At 56.4% G+C, this 13,696-nt stretch overlaps 1 protein-coding gene across 3 annotated transcripts; it reads right to left on the minus strand.

The window, feature by feature from the left end:
• Window positions 1–200: 200 nt before the first annotated feature.
• Window positions 201–13,610, minus strand: LMH87_002388 (uncharacterized protein; the record flags this gene model as incomplete). 3 transcript variants are annotated; one of them, XM_056193832.1, is made up of 2 exons in its annotated part: window positions 201–2,433; window positions 2,502–2,524. In XM_056193832.1, the coding sequence occupies 2 exons, from the start codon at window positions 2,522–2,524 to the stop codon at window positions 201–203; spliced, it is 2,256 nt and encodes a 751-aa protein (XP_056050829.1). The 3 variants fall into 3 exon arrangements, with proteins under 3 accessions (XP_056050829.1, XP_056050830.1, XP_056050831.1); XM_056193833.1 differs by lacking the exons at window positions 201–2,433; window positions 2,502–2,524 and adding exons at window positions 7,810–7,817; window positions 7,862–13,610; XM_056193834.1 differs by having other exon boundaries at window positions 201–13,610.
• Between the last annotated feature and the right edge of the window lie 86 nt (window positions 13,611–13,696).

The following is a 13,696-nucleotide window of genomic DNA, read 5'->3' on the forward strand; positions in this document are numbered from 1 at the left end:
TCGGAGACCTATGTAGGATCATTGGTTTTCTTCTTTGACTGTTCTATTTCTCAAACAACTATATTACAAAACTCGTTAAACAAATATGGTAAGAAGACAAAGGAAATTTGGGGGGTTTTTGATCTTTTTTTTGATCTTTGGGCACAAACGACATTTCAGGCGTTGTCAAGCCAAAGTTTTCTGGTCCCATCGCCGCTGCATCAATGCGCCCGGCCGCCGAGCAACGCTAGCTGCGACAGCCAAGTTGGGTGTTGGAAGACATCCTCCGTGGTCATCGAGTATCCCTGGCTCGCAACGTGAGCCGCGAGAACACCAGCTCCGATCAAATCACCTCCCAGATCGAAAAAGGTGGCTGGCGACTCCAGGTCCAGCTCAACGCCATCGCCAAGCACGCTCTTCCACGCCATGCGCAACGCTTCCGTTTTGGCGGGCGGGCATCGCTCCGCCAGCTGTGTCTTGGCCGCGATGCCGTTGACATGAACAGGCTTAGGCCGCACAGGCAGCGAGCACTTCAGCGAGGGCAGCTCCTGCAGCGACTGCAGAGGCGCATCTAGGCTGTTGGAGAATTGCAGAATGGTGTCTTGCAGGTCAGCGGCCAGTTGGTGGGCCACATCGGCGGGAACCACGTTCGCCGCGAAGCTGACTTCGACATCAATCTTGTCATCGCTCGAAATCGCAGTAATGTGGACCTCGACATTGTCAATGTCGACCGTAGGACCGGAGCTCAGAGACTCAAAAATGTGCATGCGGCTGGCCTGGCTTTCATCGTCGCTGTAGCTGTTGTGGCGGATCACGGTGCCAAAGTAGGCATCCTGCGACCATTCTGTGCAGCTGCGAACAATCTCGCGAGAGCCAAGCTGCGTATAAGGAATGCTGGATACCCTTTGAGTGTGGGCGGCGGCGAGGAGATCCTGCACGCGCCAACCATCCTTCAACGTAACACGCAGCGGCACGACATTCACGCAAGGTCCGCAGACACCCTCGCTGACGGGCTGGTCGCGACCATGTGCCAAGATGCCGAGCACGACATCGTCAATCTGTGATCGCTTGGCGAGCACATACGCCCAGGCTGCGCTAAGCACGGTGGAAAAGGTAAAGTCCATTGAGCGGAGTTGACTTTGCGAAATGGACTTTGTGACGGAAATATCCGTACCGTGCTTGACATCGTGAGAAACGCCCTCGTTCAGTTTCGTGACTGAGGAGCCTTGCAGCAGATCACGCCAGTACGCCACTGCTTGCGGTTTGTCGAGCCCGACAACGGACTCCATGTGGGCAGAGAATGTCGAAGCTGGCTCTGAGCTGGCCTTGACGCCGTCCTTGCAAACGTCCTCGAAAGTTGACCAAATCTGACCCAAGCTGATGGCATCAAACTGTGCGTGAGACACGCGCAAGACCACTCGGTAAGCCTGTTGCTCTTCGGAGTAGAGGATGAAGAACTTGGTAACTGGGACACCAATTTCAAGCGCAATAGACGACTCGCGTCGCAACAGGGCAGTCATGCTCTTCTCGATACTCTCATCCTGCTCTGCCACGATGGTGGGTACCTCGAGCTTCATTGAACGAAGCACAACCTGCAAGAAAGAGTCGCCCTCTACAATGAAGACGGTGCGCAAAATGTCGAATCGCGACACAAGAATCGAGCAGGCCTTGATCATGCTCAGCAAGTCGAGTTCAGTGGAGACGTCGAGGGCGTGGTAAAACAGCATGCTCCGGGACGTAGAGTACGTCATGGCGAGATGGCGCGCCTGCTCGTCCGTGACCGGCAGCACATCTTGCGCTCGCTCGTCGCGAGAACACCATCTCTGGAGGGCTGCTCCGAGACGCTCGTTGGAAATCTTGGAGGGCAGCAGCTGGAGCGGTGCCTTTTGCGCATCCACAACAGGGTCGTAATCTTCGATCTGCTGGATTCTCTGCGACGCATCGGACAGCTTCGGGTGGAGGAGAACGTCGGCGACTGTGAGGTTGTAGCCACGTTGTCGCGCGGCTCCGACCAGCCTCATCGCGCTGATAGAGTCCCCTCCAACACGCATAAAGCTGTCGTCTGCGCCGATGCTCTCCGTGCTGATGCCGAGTACCGCGGCCCACAGCCCCTGCATCAGACGCTCGGCGTTGGTGCTTGGTGCTCGCTTCTCGACCTGGTAAATGTTGGCAGCCGTGAGCTCCTGCAGCGTGAGTGCTTCCACCTTGGCGCGCAGGTTCTTGCGGTCCAGCTTGCCAGTGGCCGTCTGCGGGAAACCGGCGACGGTGAGGAATGCCGTGATGGTCACGTTAGTAGGAAGATACTGGGTGAGGACTTCCTCCAGGCCGGCTTGAAGCTTCTTCGTGAGCTCCTGGATCTCTGTGGGTGCAGCGTCGAGGAAGGCAGCGAGAACCGGCTTGTGGCCCTGAGAGGGCTTGACGAGCTCGACCACGACACCAATCTCGCCACCAGTGCTGGCGAGATATTCTTGAATGACGTGCTCCACGCCACCCAGCTCGAGACGCTGGCCGTTGACCTTGACCTGTGTGTCCTTGCGACCGACATAGATGATGCTGCCGTCGTGATGGTAGCGAACCAAATCGCCGGTCTTGTACAAGCGGCCACGGCGACCGGCGCGGTTAGGCCCTCCGCGCGTCAGCCAGGAAGGATCCTCGATAAAGGCTGCGGCAGTTTTCTCAGGTTCATTGAGATAACCGGGGCCTACCAGGGGACCCTCGAGCAACAGCTCGCCAACACAACCAATAGGCACCAGTGAGGTGGTAGTTTCCGCGTCAACGATCCATGTGCAGAGACCAACACCCTTTCCAATGCTGTCCTTGACCATTGCCTCGGAGTCGATGCTCAGAATTGTGGCCGTCGCCGTGCACTCGCTAGGGCCGTACATGTTCCGCACGTTCTTGACTAGCTTGGCCCATCTCTGCGCGTCAACAGGACGGAGCTGCTCTCCGCCTAGTGTCATTGTGTGCAGCTTGCGCAGGGCACTCTCCGGCAGCAGACCGGCGGCCGTAGGCGTCATATCAATGTGCGTAATTTGGAAGCGCTCCATTGATCCGGCCAAGTCGTTGCGGCGCTCTTCATCGGAAGGCACACACAGGCAGGCTCCGCCGACCAGGGACAGCAAGAGGTTCAGCCAGGCCGCGTCAAAGGCATATGACGAGAAATCATACACCCGTGCGGACTGGTCATAGCCAAAGTAACCATGCTGATGCAGGATTGTGCTGCTAAAGTTGGAATGGGTGACAACAACACCCTTGGGAATTCCAGTGGTTCCAGACGTGAAGAGCACGAACAGAGGGCTTTCGGGCACAACCGTAGGCAGCCCGACGTCCTTGACTGCAATCTGGCTCAGCTGCACTTCGCCAACTGCAACGACGGTGGTTCCAGAAGTTTTCGCCAGTCGCACTGCAAGTTTCTGGCAGCTGGACGACGAGAGGATCAGCTGTGGCTGAACTTGATGAACAATCGTGGCCAACCGCTCCTCTGCCTGGGCCGGGTCCAGAGCCGCCGACGCGCCGCCGGCCTTCATAACCGCCAACATGGCCACTGATGTCCACTTGGACTTTTCAAAGCAAACGGGCACGATGGAGTCTGCCCGAAGGCCAAGCTCCACCAGACGCTGGGCAAGTCGCGTGGACCACTTGTCGAGGTCTTGATATGTAAATTTGCCGTCCCACGCGTTGATGGCGGTGGCTTGTGGTTGTCTGTCCACCGTCTCTTTGATAAGGCCGTGTACACAGCGATTGAGAGCCTCTGGGACGGTCGCATTCCATTTCCAAATATCGTCCAAATCCTGCGAATTGATTGACACGACGTCGGCCAGCTTACCGTGCAGGCTATCGGCGTCGCAGAGCTGGCGGAGGACTTTCTCCAGCTGGACGGTAATCCTCGTCATGGCTTCGGCCGCAATGACGTTTTCGTCATAGGTAATTTGCAGCTGCAGGCCGTCCTGTTCCAGGTCGCAGATGACATTAACAGCATACGTGTCAAATGAGCCGATGAATCCCTGCTCTTGATTGTCTTCACTGTCCGGAAGGAACAGGTCGCTGCCAATTTGAGTTTCTTCGATGGGCTGCACGACGAGCAGCGTCTGGAACTGACATGCTACCTTGGCCTCTGCGCTGACGCGGCTGATCTGGGAAAGGCCCGTCTGCTCAAACTCTATCATTTTCACAGCTTGCTCCTGCATGCCGACGAGGAATTCCGCCACCGTCTTAGACCGGTCGCCCAGTCGGGCGCGGAGGGGCACTGTCGCGATGGCCGGTCCGACCATGGACTCGACACCTGGTACGGCCGCGCTGCGCCCGGCAATCGTGGCGCCAAATACAACGTCGTCCACGCCAGTGTACTGCGCGGCGACGATGGACCACGCGGCGCGGATGGCGATGGAAGGGGTCACATCGACCTGTGGCCAGCGCAGACCGCTAATCTGGCGTGTGAGAGACTGGCTGGCAATGGGCTGATAATTAAAGGCTGGCAGCGCGGGGAAGCACGGCGCTTCCAGGCCCTCCATCTCCTGGCCCCAGAATGTCTTTGCCTGCGCCGAGTTATTGTTGACCATGTGGGCGACGAAGCCCTGGAAAGGCACAGCCGGGGATATCTTGTCACCGTTGTATGCCTTTTCGAGGGAGTTGAGCATAGACAGCAGCGACCATCCGTCGTAAAGAGCATGGTGGATTGTCCAGAGAAGGTGATGCTGACCGGCCTGGTTCACGAGTCGGAATCGTGTCAGGGGCGTGCCTAGGCCCATGGGCTGAAGTCTATCGACGTCTGCGAAAGATTTCAGGTCGCTGGCGTTTCCGCCATCGGCAGGCCATTCCGGCTGTTCTTGAACCACGACCTGCACAATGCCCTGTCCCGGCAGGTCAATGATGCGTGTGCGCAGGATAGGCGTTGTGGCAACCAAGTCTTTCCAGGCCTCCTTAAAGCGGGCCATGTTAATACTCTCATGGAGGGTGAAGATTTCTTGACCAACGTAGTCGCCCGCGCGCTTTGCGGTCAGAGCAAGAAGACCTTGCTGCAGCGGTGTGCAGGGGAAGACGTCTTCCACCTGGCCAGGGGCGACGGAGCAGAGCGCGGAAGCTTGGGCTCGCGCCTCGTCGCTCGTGAGGCCTGGCTGGAGAAGCGAGAATGGGGCGACATCTTCGACTTGGACCTGGCCTCGCTCGCTGGTTCTAGCCGCAAGGTCGCTTAGTCGAGGGCTCTTGAAGACGTCGGCTACGGTGAGGAAGATGTCCTGCTGGCGGGCTGCCTCAACGAGCTTCATGACGCTAATGGAGTCTCCGCCGATGCGCAGGAAGCTATCGTCTCTACCGATACTGTCCAGGCTGATGCTCAGCACGGAGGACCAGAGGCTTTGGATTTGTCGCTCCGCATCGGTCTGAGGAGCCTGCTTCTCTTGCGAGCCGGCGTTTGCCGTCAGCTCCTCCAGTGTGAGTGCCTCGCCCTTGGCATGCAGACTGCGGCGGTCCATCTTGCCACTCGCCGTGAGCGGGAATCCGAGGACGGGGATGAATGCAGAGGGCGTCATGTAAGCGGGCAGCTGCTCTGCGAGCCTGTCCTCGAGGCCGGCAGTAATCGGCTTCAGGGCGGCATTCAGGGTCTCGGTCGCGTCGCCATTGGACGTGTACACAGATGAACGCACGTCCACAAAGGCAACCAGGATTGGCTTTACACCCTTTGAGGGTGTAACAAGCTCGACGACAACGCCAGCATCGGTGCCGTCGGGAAGGCATCTCTGAATGGCATGCTCGACTTCTCCCAGTTCGAGGCGTTGGCCATTGACCTTGACCTGGTTGTCCTTGCGGCCAACAAAGCTCAGGCTGCCATTTTGGTGATAACGCACCAAGTCACCTGTCTTGTAGAGACGTCCATGGCGGCCAGTTTGATTGGGCCCCGGCCCACCGCGGAGCATCCAGGCCGGATCCTCGATAAAGGCTTCGGCGGTCTTCTCGGGCTCATTGATATAGCCCAGAGTCACTAGAGGTCCCTCCAGCAATAGTTCACCAACGCCGCCGACGGGTGTCAAGATGTTGTGGTCGGAAACCTCAGTGACCCACGTGTTCAGGCCAACTCCCTTGCCAATTGTCTTTTCCGAGCCGCGGACCTCTGGAACGCGATGAAGCGTTGCGAATGTAGTACACTCACTCGGGCCATACATGTTGTGGATGGCCGTCTTGTGGGACATGTTTGCAATGTCACTCTTTCTAAATGACTCGCCAATCAGATGGAGCGTATCGAGGTTCGCCAGTCCGGCCACGTCTAGGGCGCGAATGGTGGAAGGAGTGAGGAGCGACACATTGGCCGAAAGCTGACCAATACCTTGCAGGGGGCTCGTTCTTCTTGTCCGGTCGCTTGGGATGCAGAGTGTGCCTCCCGCGGCAAGGCCTTGAAGGAGGTTGCACCAGACGAGATCGAATGTGTACGAGGCGAAATCGTAAACTCTCGAGGCTTTGCTGAAGCCAAGAGCCTGCTGTTGATGCTTGATGGCGCTGGCGATGTTGGAATGTGTGACCAAGACGCCCTTAGGGTTGCCCGTACTGCCAGAGGTAAACACGACATACAGCGGATCTTCCGGCTTGACGACAGGCAGCTTGGCAGCCGAGTCAGGAACCGGGAGCTGAGCCAGCGTCGTCTCGCCAACTACTACGGCACTGGCCGCTGTAGAGGCCACCAGACTGTCCACGATGTCTCGATGGTTCGCGGATGACAGAACCAACGTAGCCTTGACTTGCTGTACAATCGTCTTGAGACGTTCCTCTGGCTGTGACGGGTCCATGGCTACCGATGCCGCACCAGCCTTCATGACTGCGAGCATTGCGATCGGCGTCCAGACGGACTTCTCAAAGCACAAAGGAACAAAGCCCTTGACTCCAAGAGCAACCAGATGATGCGCCAGGCGGGTCGACCACATATCCAGTTCTTGGTAGGTCAGCTGCCCATCCCAGGCATGCACGGCCACATCGCTAGGCTGTCTAGCAATAGTTGCCGCGATGATATCATGCACACATTGACTGGCAGTCTCTGGCACGGCCGAGTTCCAAGCCCAGATAGAAGACAAGTCTGCAGCGTTGAGAGAGATGAAATCAGCCAACTTGCTGTCGAGGTTTGAGGCGCAGAATTGCTGCAGCATAAACTCCATCTGCGAGATAATCTTTGTCATTTGCTCGGCTGCAACAATGTTCTTATCGTAGTTGACTTGGAGGCGCACACCGCCCTGCTTCAGCTGGCAGATGATGTTGATGGCATACGTGTCAAAAGCTCCGATCAATCCCTGCTCGGTGTTGATTTCGTCCTCTTCCTCGGTATCCGGAGCGAAGAGGCCCGCGGCAGTCTGGGTCTCCTCGTCAGGCTGTACAACGAGTAGCGTCTGGAACTGGCAGGCGGCCTTGGCCTCGGGGCTGATTTGGCTGATCTGCAGCAGACCTGCCTGCTCATACTCAATCATCTTGGCCATCTGGTCCTGCATGCTAGCCAAGAGGTGCGTGGCGCTCTGGGAGTAATCCAGCTGCACGCGCAAAGGCACGGTGGCAATGGTTGGGCCCACGATGCGCTCAACGCCAGGGACAGGAACGTGACGACCCGCGACGGTCGTTCCGAGGATGATGTCTCTCAGGCCCGTGTACTGCGCGATGATGACGGAAAGGGCTGCTCGGAGCACCACAGTGGGGGTGACGTCTGTCTTGGGCCACGACAAGCCGCTGATGGAGCGGACGATAGACTGGCTAGAGTCGGGCTGGTAGTTGGGCGAAGGCAGGGAGGGGAAAGCCTGTGCCTCCAAGTCCTGGAGCTGCTGGCTCCAGAACTTGGCCACCTTTTCTTGGCCGATGCTCTTAACATGCTGCACAAATGCCTGATACGGTGGCGCTGGTGCGAGGGTCTCACCTTTATAGGTGCTTTCCAGCGTGCTCAACATGATGGACATTGACCATCCATCATAGAGAGCGTGATGAATGGTCCAGACAAGGTAATGGCGCTGTTCCTGAAGGACCAGTCGGAAACGCATCAGAGGTACACCCAGGCCCATAGGGTGCTTGTTGTCCGTGCTCATATAGTGGTCAAGGTCCTTTGAGGAGTCGGCGGTAGCCGTCTCGGGCCATGTGTAGGCCTCGTCAACCACGACCTGCATGAGCCCTTGGCCAGGCAAGTCGATAATGCGCGTCCTGAGGATAGGCGTGTTGGCCACCCACTTCTGCCACGCCTCCTTGAAGCGCGGGATATCAATCTCCTGACGCACCTCAAAGACTTCTTGCGCGACGTAGTCTCCAGCGCGTCGCGCCGTCAACGCAAGCAGACCCTCTTGCAGCGGCGTGCAGGGGAACACATCCTGGATCTGCTCCGGATTGACTGAGCAGAGCTTGGCAGCATCGAGTCGTGTCTGCTGCGCATCAGCACCAGATCGGACCAGCGCGAATGGTGCAATAGCTTGCTGGCTAGGCTCGACCAGCGTGCCCACGACGGTAGCAAGATCACTCAGACGAGGCCGCTTGAGAATCTCTGCCACAGTCAGGTACACGCCCTTTTGACGCGCAAGTCCCACCACTCTCATGGCGCTGACAGAATCACCACCAATACGCAAGAAGCTATCGTCCGCACCAATGGTGTCTGGACTGATGCCCAAGGTCGAAGACCAGAGCTCTTGGATCGCGCGCTCGGCCTCGGTCGTGGGCGGCCGCTTCTCAACTTCTTTGTGGTAGGGGTTCAGGGCCGTCAGCTCGTCCAGCGTGTAAGCTTCAGCCTCAGTGCGCAAGGACTGGCGGTTGATTTTGCCCGCCGTGGTCAGCGGGAAGCCTTTTCGTGGAATAAAGGCGCTGATGATGATGTTGGTCGGGAGAGACTGCGCGAGCTTCTCCTCGATATCCGCTTGGCGCTCGTGCATTGACTTGAAGAAGTCGTCTTTTTCTGCGACGCCGATGTCCAGGAACGCCACCAAGACTGATTTCTTGCCTTGCGTCGGTGTGATGACCTCGACCACAGCGCGGCTGTACCCAACATCGGTGAAGCACTTTTGGATGACGTGCTCGATTCCTTCCAGCTCAAGACGTTGGCCGTTGAACTTGACTTGTGTGTCTTTTCGGCCCATGAAGATTAAACTGCCGTCCTTGTGGTAGCGGACCAAGTCACCGGTCTTGTACAGACGTCCCTGTCGGCCTCCGCTGACCAGCCAGGCAGGGTCTTCGATGAACGCTGCTGCAGTCTTGTCTGGCTGGCCGAGGTAGCCTGGGCCGACGAGGGGGCCTTCGAGCAGAAGTTCTCCAGCACAGCCCACAGGCACCAAGGAGGAAGAATTCTGTGGATTGACAATCCATGTACACAAACCAGCACCAAATCCGATGCTGTCGCTAACCATTTCAGGCGTTACACGTAAGATTGTAGCTGTAGCTGTGCATTCACTTGGACCATACATGTTGTTGACATGTTTGACTGACTTTGACCAGCGCTTTGCGTCTGCAGGCAGGAGTCGCTCTCCGCCCAGAGTCAAGGTGTGCAATCTCTTAGTAGCGGCGTCGGTGAGAAGACTGGCAGCTGTGGGTGTCATGTCGATATGGGTGATCTGGAATCGTTCCATCGAACCAGCCAGATCGTCGCGACGTTCGTCTTGCGAGGGAATGCACAAGCAAGCGCCGCCCGTCAACGAAAACAGCAAGTTGAGCCAGGCTGCGTCAAAGGCGTATGAAGAAAAGTCATACACGCGCGCCTCAGGACCATTGTAGCCGAAAAAGTCCTTCTGGTACCGGATTGCAGTACTGAAATTCGAGTGCGTAACCAGGACACCTTTAGGAATGCCAGTAGTACCAGAGGTGAAGAGGATGAAGAGTGGACTGCTTGATTCGACCACAGGCAGCGCAAGACCCTCGGAAGAAGGCAGTGCTTGGGCCAGCCATTCCTTGTCAATTGCCACGACCTGAACCGCCATTGACGTGGTCAAGTTGTCCGCGAGGCCATGGTACTTTGTCGACGATAGCAGCAACTTGGGCTGGACTTGCTGGACAATTGTTTGTAGTCGCTGCTCTGGCTGCTCGGGATCCATTGCGACGGATGCAGCGCCCGCCTTCATGACAGCCAGCATAGCAACTGGCGTCCACATGGATTTCTCAAAGCAGAGAGGGACGATGGAGCCCATACCAACCCCCTGGCTAGTGAGGTAGTTGGCTAGCTTGGTGGACCAGACGTCGAGCTCCTTGTACGTCAGCTTTCCGTCCCACGCGTGGATGGCATCAGCGTCGGGCTGCTTCTGCGTCGTAACCTTGATCAGCTCGTGGACGCACTGGTCAACTGCTTCGGGAACCTGCGCGTTCCACTTCCAGATGTCGGACAAGTCGGTCTCGCTCATGGTAATAGCATCGGCGAGCTTGTTGTCAAGATTCCCAGGGATGCTCATCTGTCGCAGCACGTGCTCCATCTGCGTGACCATGCGCTCTGTCCTGTCGCTGGCAAAAATGTCGCTGTCGTAGTTGATTTGAAGCCACACGCCATTTGGCTCCAGGTGACAAATAATGTTGATGGCATACGTGTCAAAGGCGCCAAGGAATCCAGAGTCTGGGCTGTTCTCCTCTTCCTCGGTGCCAGGCGCAAAGATGGTAGAATCAAACTTGGTCTCCGACTTGTTGGGCTGGACGACGAGCAGGGTTTGAAACTGACAGGCAGTTCTGGCTTCAGCGCTCACGCGGCTGATTTTAAGCAAGCCAGCCTGCTCATACTCAATCATGTCCACCGCCTGCTGTTGCATATCTGTCAAGAACTGACTGACGCTCTTTGTAGTGTCGAACTGAACGCGGAGAGGCACCGTCGCGATCGTCGGAGCGATCATGGACTCCACGCCGTGTACAGGAGCGTGTCGTCCAGCCACTGTTGCGCCAAAGAGGACATCCTTTGAGCTAGTGTACTGGGAAATGGCAATTGCCCATGCGGCACGAAGCGCCATGGTCGGAGTCACACCAGCTTGTGGCCATTGCACATCTTTGATCTGGCGATTAAGGACGGTAGTAGGCTTGGGCTCGTAGTCTGGTGCCGGTAGTGCAGGGAATGGCTGAGCTTCCAGGTTCTGTAGCTGCCCATTCCAGAATGCTTTAATCTGCTCCTGATCACCCTTGACAATGTGCTTCACAAAGTCTTGGAAAGGCGGCTGTGCTGGCGGCAAAGCGTCGCTAGCGTGGTAGATGGTCTCGAGCAGAGACAGCATGAGAGGGATCGACCATCCGTCAAAGAGGGCGTGATGGATCGTCCAGATGAGATGGTTGCCCTTGGCTTGCTGTACCAGGCGAGCATGTAAAAGTGGTGTACCGAGCTCCATATGCACCTTTTCATGCTGACGAATATAGTCATCGAGACTCTGAGAATCGTCTCCACTAGCTAGCATATCGCCCTCCTCAATGACAACTTGCACGATGCCCTGGCCGGGGATATCAATCATCCGCGTGCGAAGAATAGGCGTCTGCGTCACAAAAGTGTTCCATGCGGAGCGGAAACGGCCGACATCAATTTCAGGGAGCAGCTCAAAAGTTTCTGTCGCAATATAATCTCCTGAGCGCTTTGCCGTCAACGCAAGTAGTCCTTCCTGCAGCGGCGTGCAAGGAAAGACATCCTGGATCTTCTCGGGCGCGACAGAACAAATAGTGGACGCGTAGAAGCGAATGTCTTCAGCCCTGAGACTAGGCTGAAGCAAGGAGAAGGGCTTCACTGTCTCGTCTTGTCCACTATTCTCGCTGACACATGCGGCGAGGTCACCCAGACGAGGCTTCTTGAGAATCTCGGCCACAGTCAGATGCAGTCCCTTCTCACGCGCAAGGGTGACAAATTTCATGACAGTAATGGAGTCGCCACCAACACGCAAGAAACTGTCGTCCACTCCGATACTGGACGGACTGATATCCAGAATGCCCGCCCACAAATGCTGAATCGTCTTTTCTGTCTCGGTAGTAGGCGCGCGCTTCTCCTTGCGGCAGGGGTTCATTGTTGTCAATTGCTCCAGATTGAAGGCCTCTGCTTTGGCTCGAAGAGCCCGGCGGTCGAGTTTGCCCGAGACTGTGAGAGGGAAGCCATTGATTGGAATGAAGGCGAAAATTGTCATGTAGGCGGGGAGTCGTCGGGTAAGCTGCTCTTCGAGAACAGCACCCTTCTCCCTCAAGAGTTTAAAGTAGCCTTCGCCATCGGGCAGTGCATCAATGTCCATCAACGCCACCAGGACTGGTCTTTTCGAGCTTGTCGGAATAATGTGCTCGACAATGGCTCTAGAGTCGCCTGCCGTTTTCTCAAGGCACTCCTTGACAATGTGCTCAATCTCGCCGAGCTCGGTTCTTTGACCGTTGACTTTGATCTGGGTATCCTGTCGACCAACAAAGATAATCTCGCCCTCCTGGTTATACCGCACAATGTCTCCAGTCTTGTAGACGCGCCCACTGCGGCCTGCATGGCCTGGCGCGCCGCGGGTCAGCCAAGGCGGGTCGTTGATGAAAACGGCAGCAGTCTTTTCAGGCATGCCGATATATCCTGCGCCGACAAGCGGGCCCTCAATCACCAATTCTCCGACGGTTTCGATAGGGACCAGCGAATTGTGGTCGGATGGTGATACAATCCACGTGTTGACACCGTAGCCGGTGCCTATACTACCGGAGAACGGAACGCTTCGATCAATGGTTGTGATGGTAGAGGTTGGCGTGCATTCCGAAGGCCCGTAAGTGTTCAACAGCTCGACATCTTTGGGGAAGCGATTTAGTGCTTCGGTATGGGCCTTTTCGCCGCCCAGAACGATGGTCTGCAGAGTTTCCGCAGTTTTGGGTGACAGAACGTACGCCATTGTTGGCGTCATCTCGGCGTACGTCACTTTGAGTCTGACGATGGATTCAGAAAAGTTGTCTCGTCGGTCTTCCTCCGACGGGATACATAAAACAGCGCCCGCGGTGAATGTGTGCAGAACGTTCATCCAGGCAACGTCGAATGCATACGAGGCGAAATCGTATACTCTGGAATCGGGCTTGAAGCCGTGCGCCGACTGCTGGTATTTCACAGCGCTGCTGAGATTATAGTGTCTGATGGAAACGCCCTTTGGTTTTCCTGTGCTGCCTGACGTAAAGACAATGTATAAGAGACTGCTGGGGTCGACTGCGGGCAGCGCATCGCCGCTTTGAAGGGGGGGCAACTGAGCGAGCTGCTGCTCGTTGACGACAACCACCGAGGCTGACGGCGGCATAGAACTCAGCAGCTTATTCGCGACAAATTGCTGCTTGAGCGAGGAGATAATTAAGACAGGCTCAACCTGCTGAACAATGACACGCAGGCGATCCTCGGGCTGGACAAGGTCTACAGCCACCGAGGCGCCTCCGGCCTTCATGACGGCCAGCATCACCACCGGCGTCCACATTGACTTCTCAAAGCATAGAAGCACAATTTTGCCCAGGCCAACACCGAGGCCAAGTAAATGGAACGCCAGCCGTGTTGAGTAGTTATCGAGTTCTTCGTAAGTCATGGATCCATCCCAGGAACAGATGGCTTCGGCCGTTGGCTGCCTAGATGTTACTTCCGCAATCAAATCGTGAACACAACGATTGACGGGTTCCGGTACCGTCGCATTCCAGCCCCAGATTCTTTCCAGATCCGAGGTAGGAATGTCGGCATTATTCTCTGATGAGGTCATTTTGAGTGTCACAGCGATTTTGTTATAGTGACGTTGGTGTAAGTAGTGTAGCTTTCTCAAACAATTTTGGGTTTTTGGGCTACGAA

This window comes from Akanthomyces muscarius, chromosome 3, assembly GCF_028009165.1.
Source record: "Akanthomyces muscarius strain Ve6 chromosome 3, whole genome shotgun sequence".
Lineage (NCBI taxonomy): Eukaryota > Fungi > Ascomycota > Sordariomycetes > Hypocreales > Cordycipitaceae > Akanthomyces > Akanthomyces muscarius.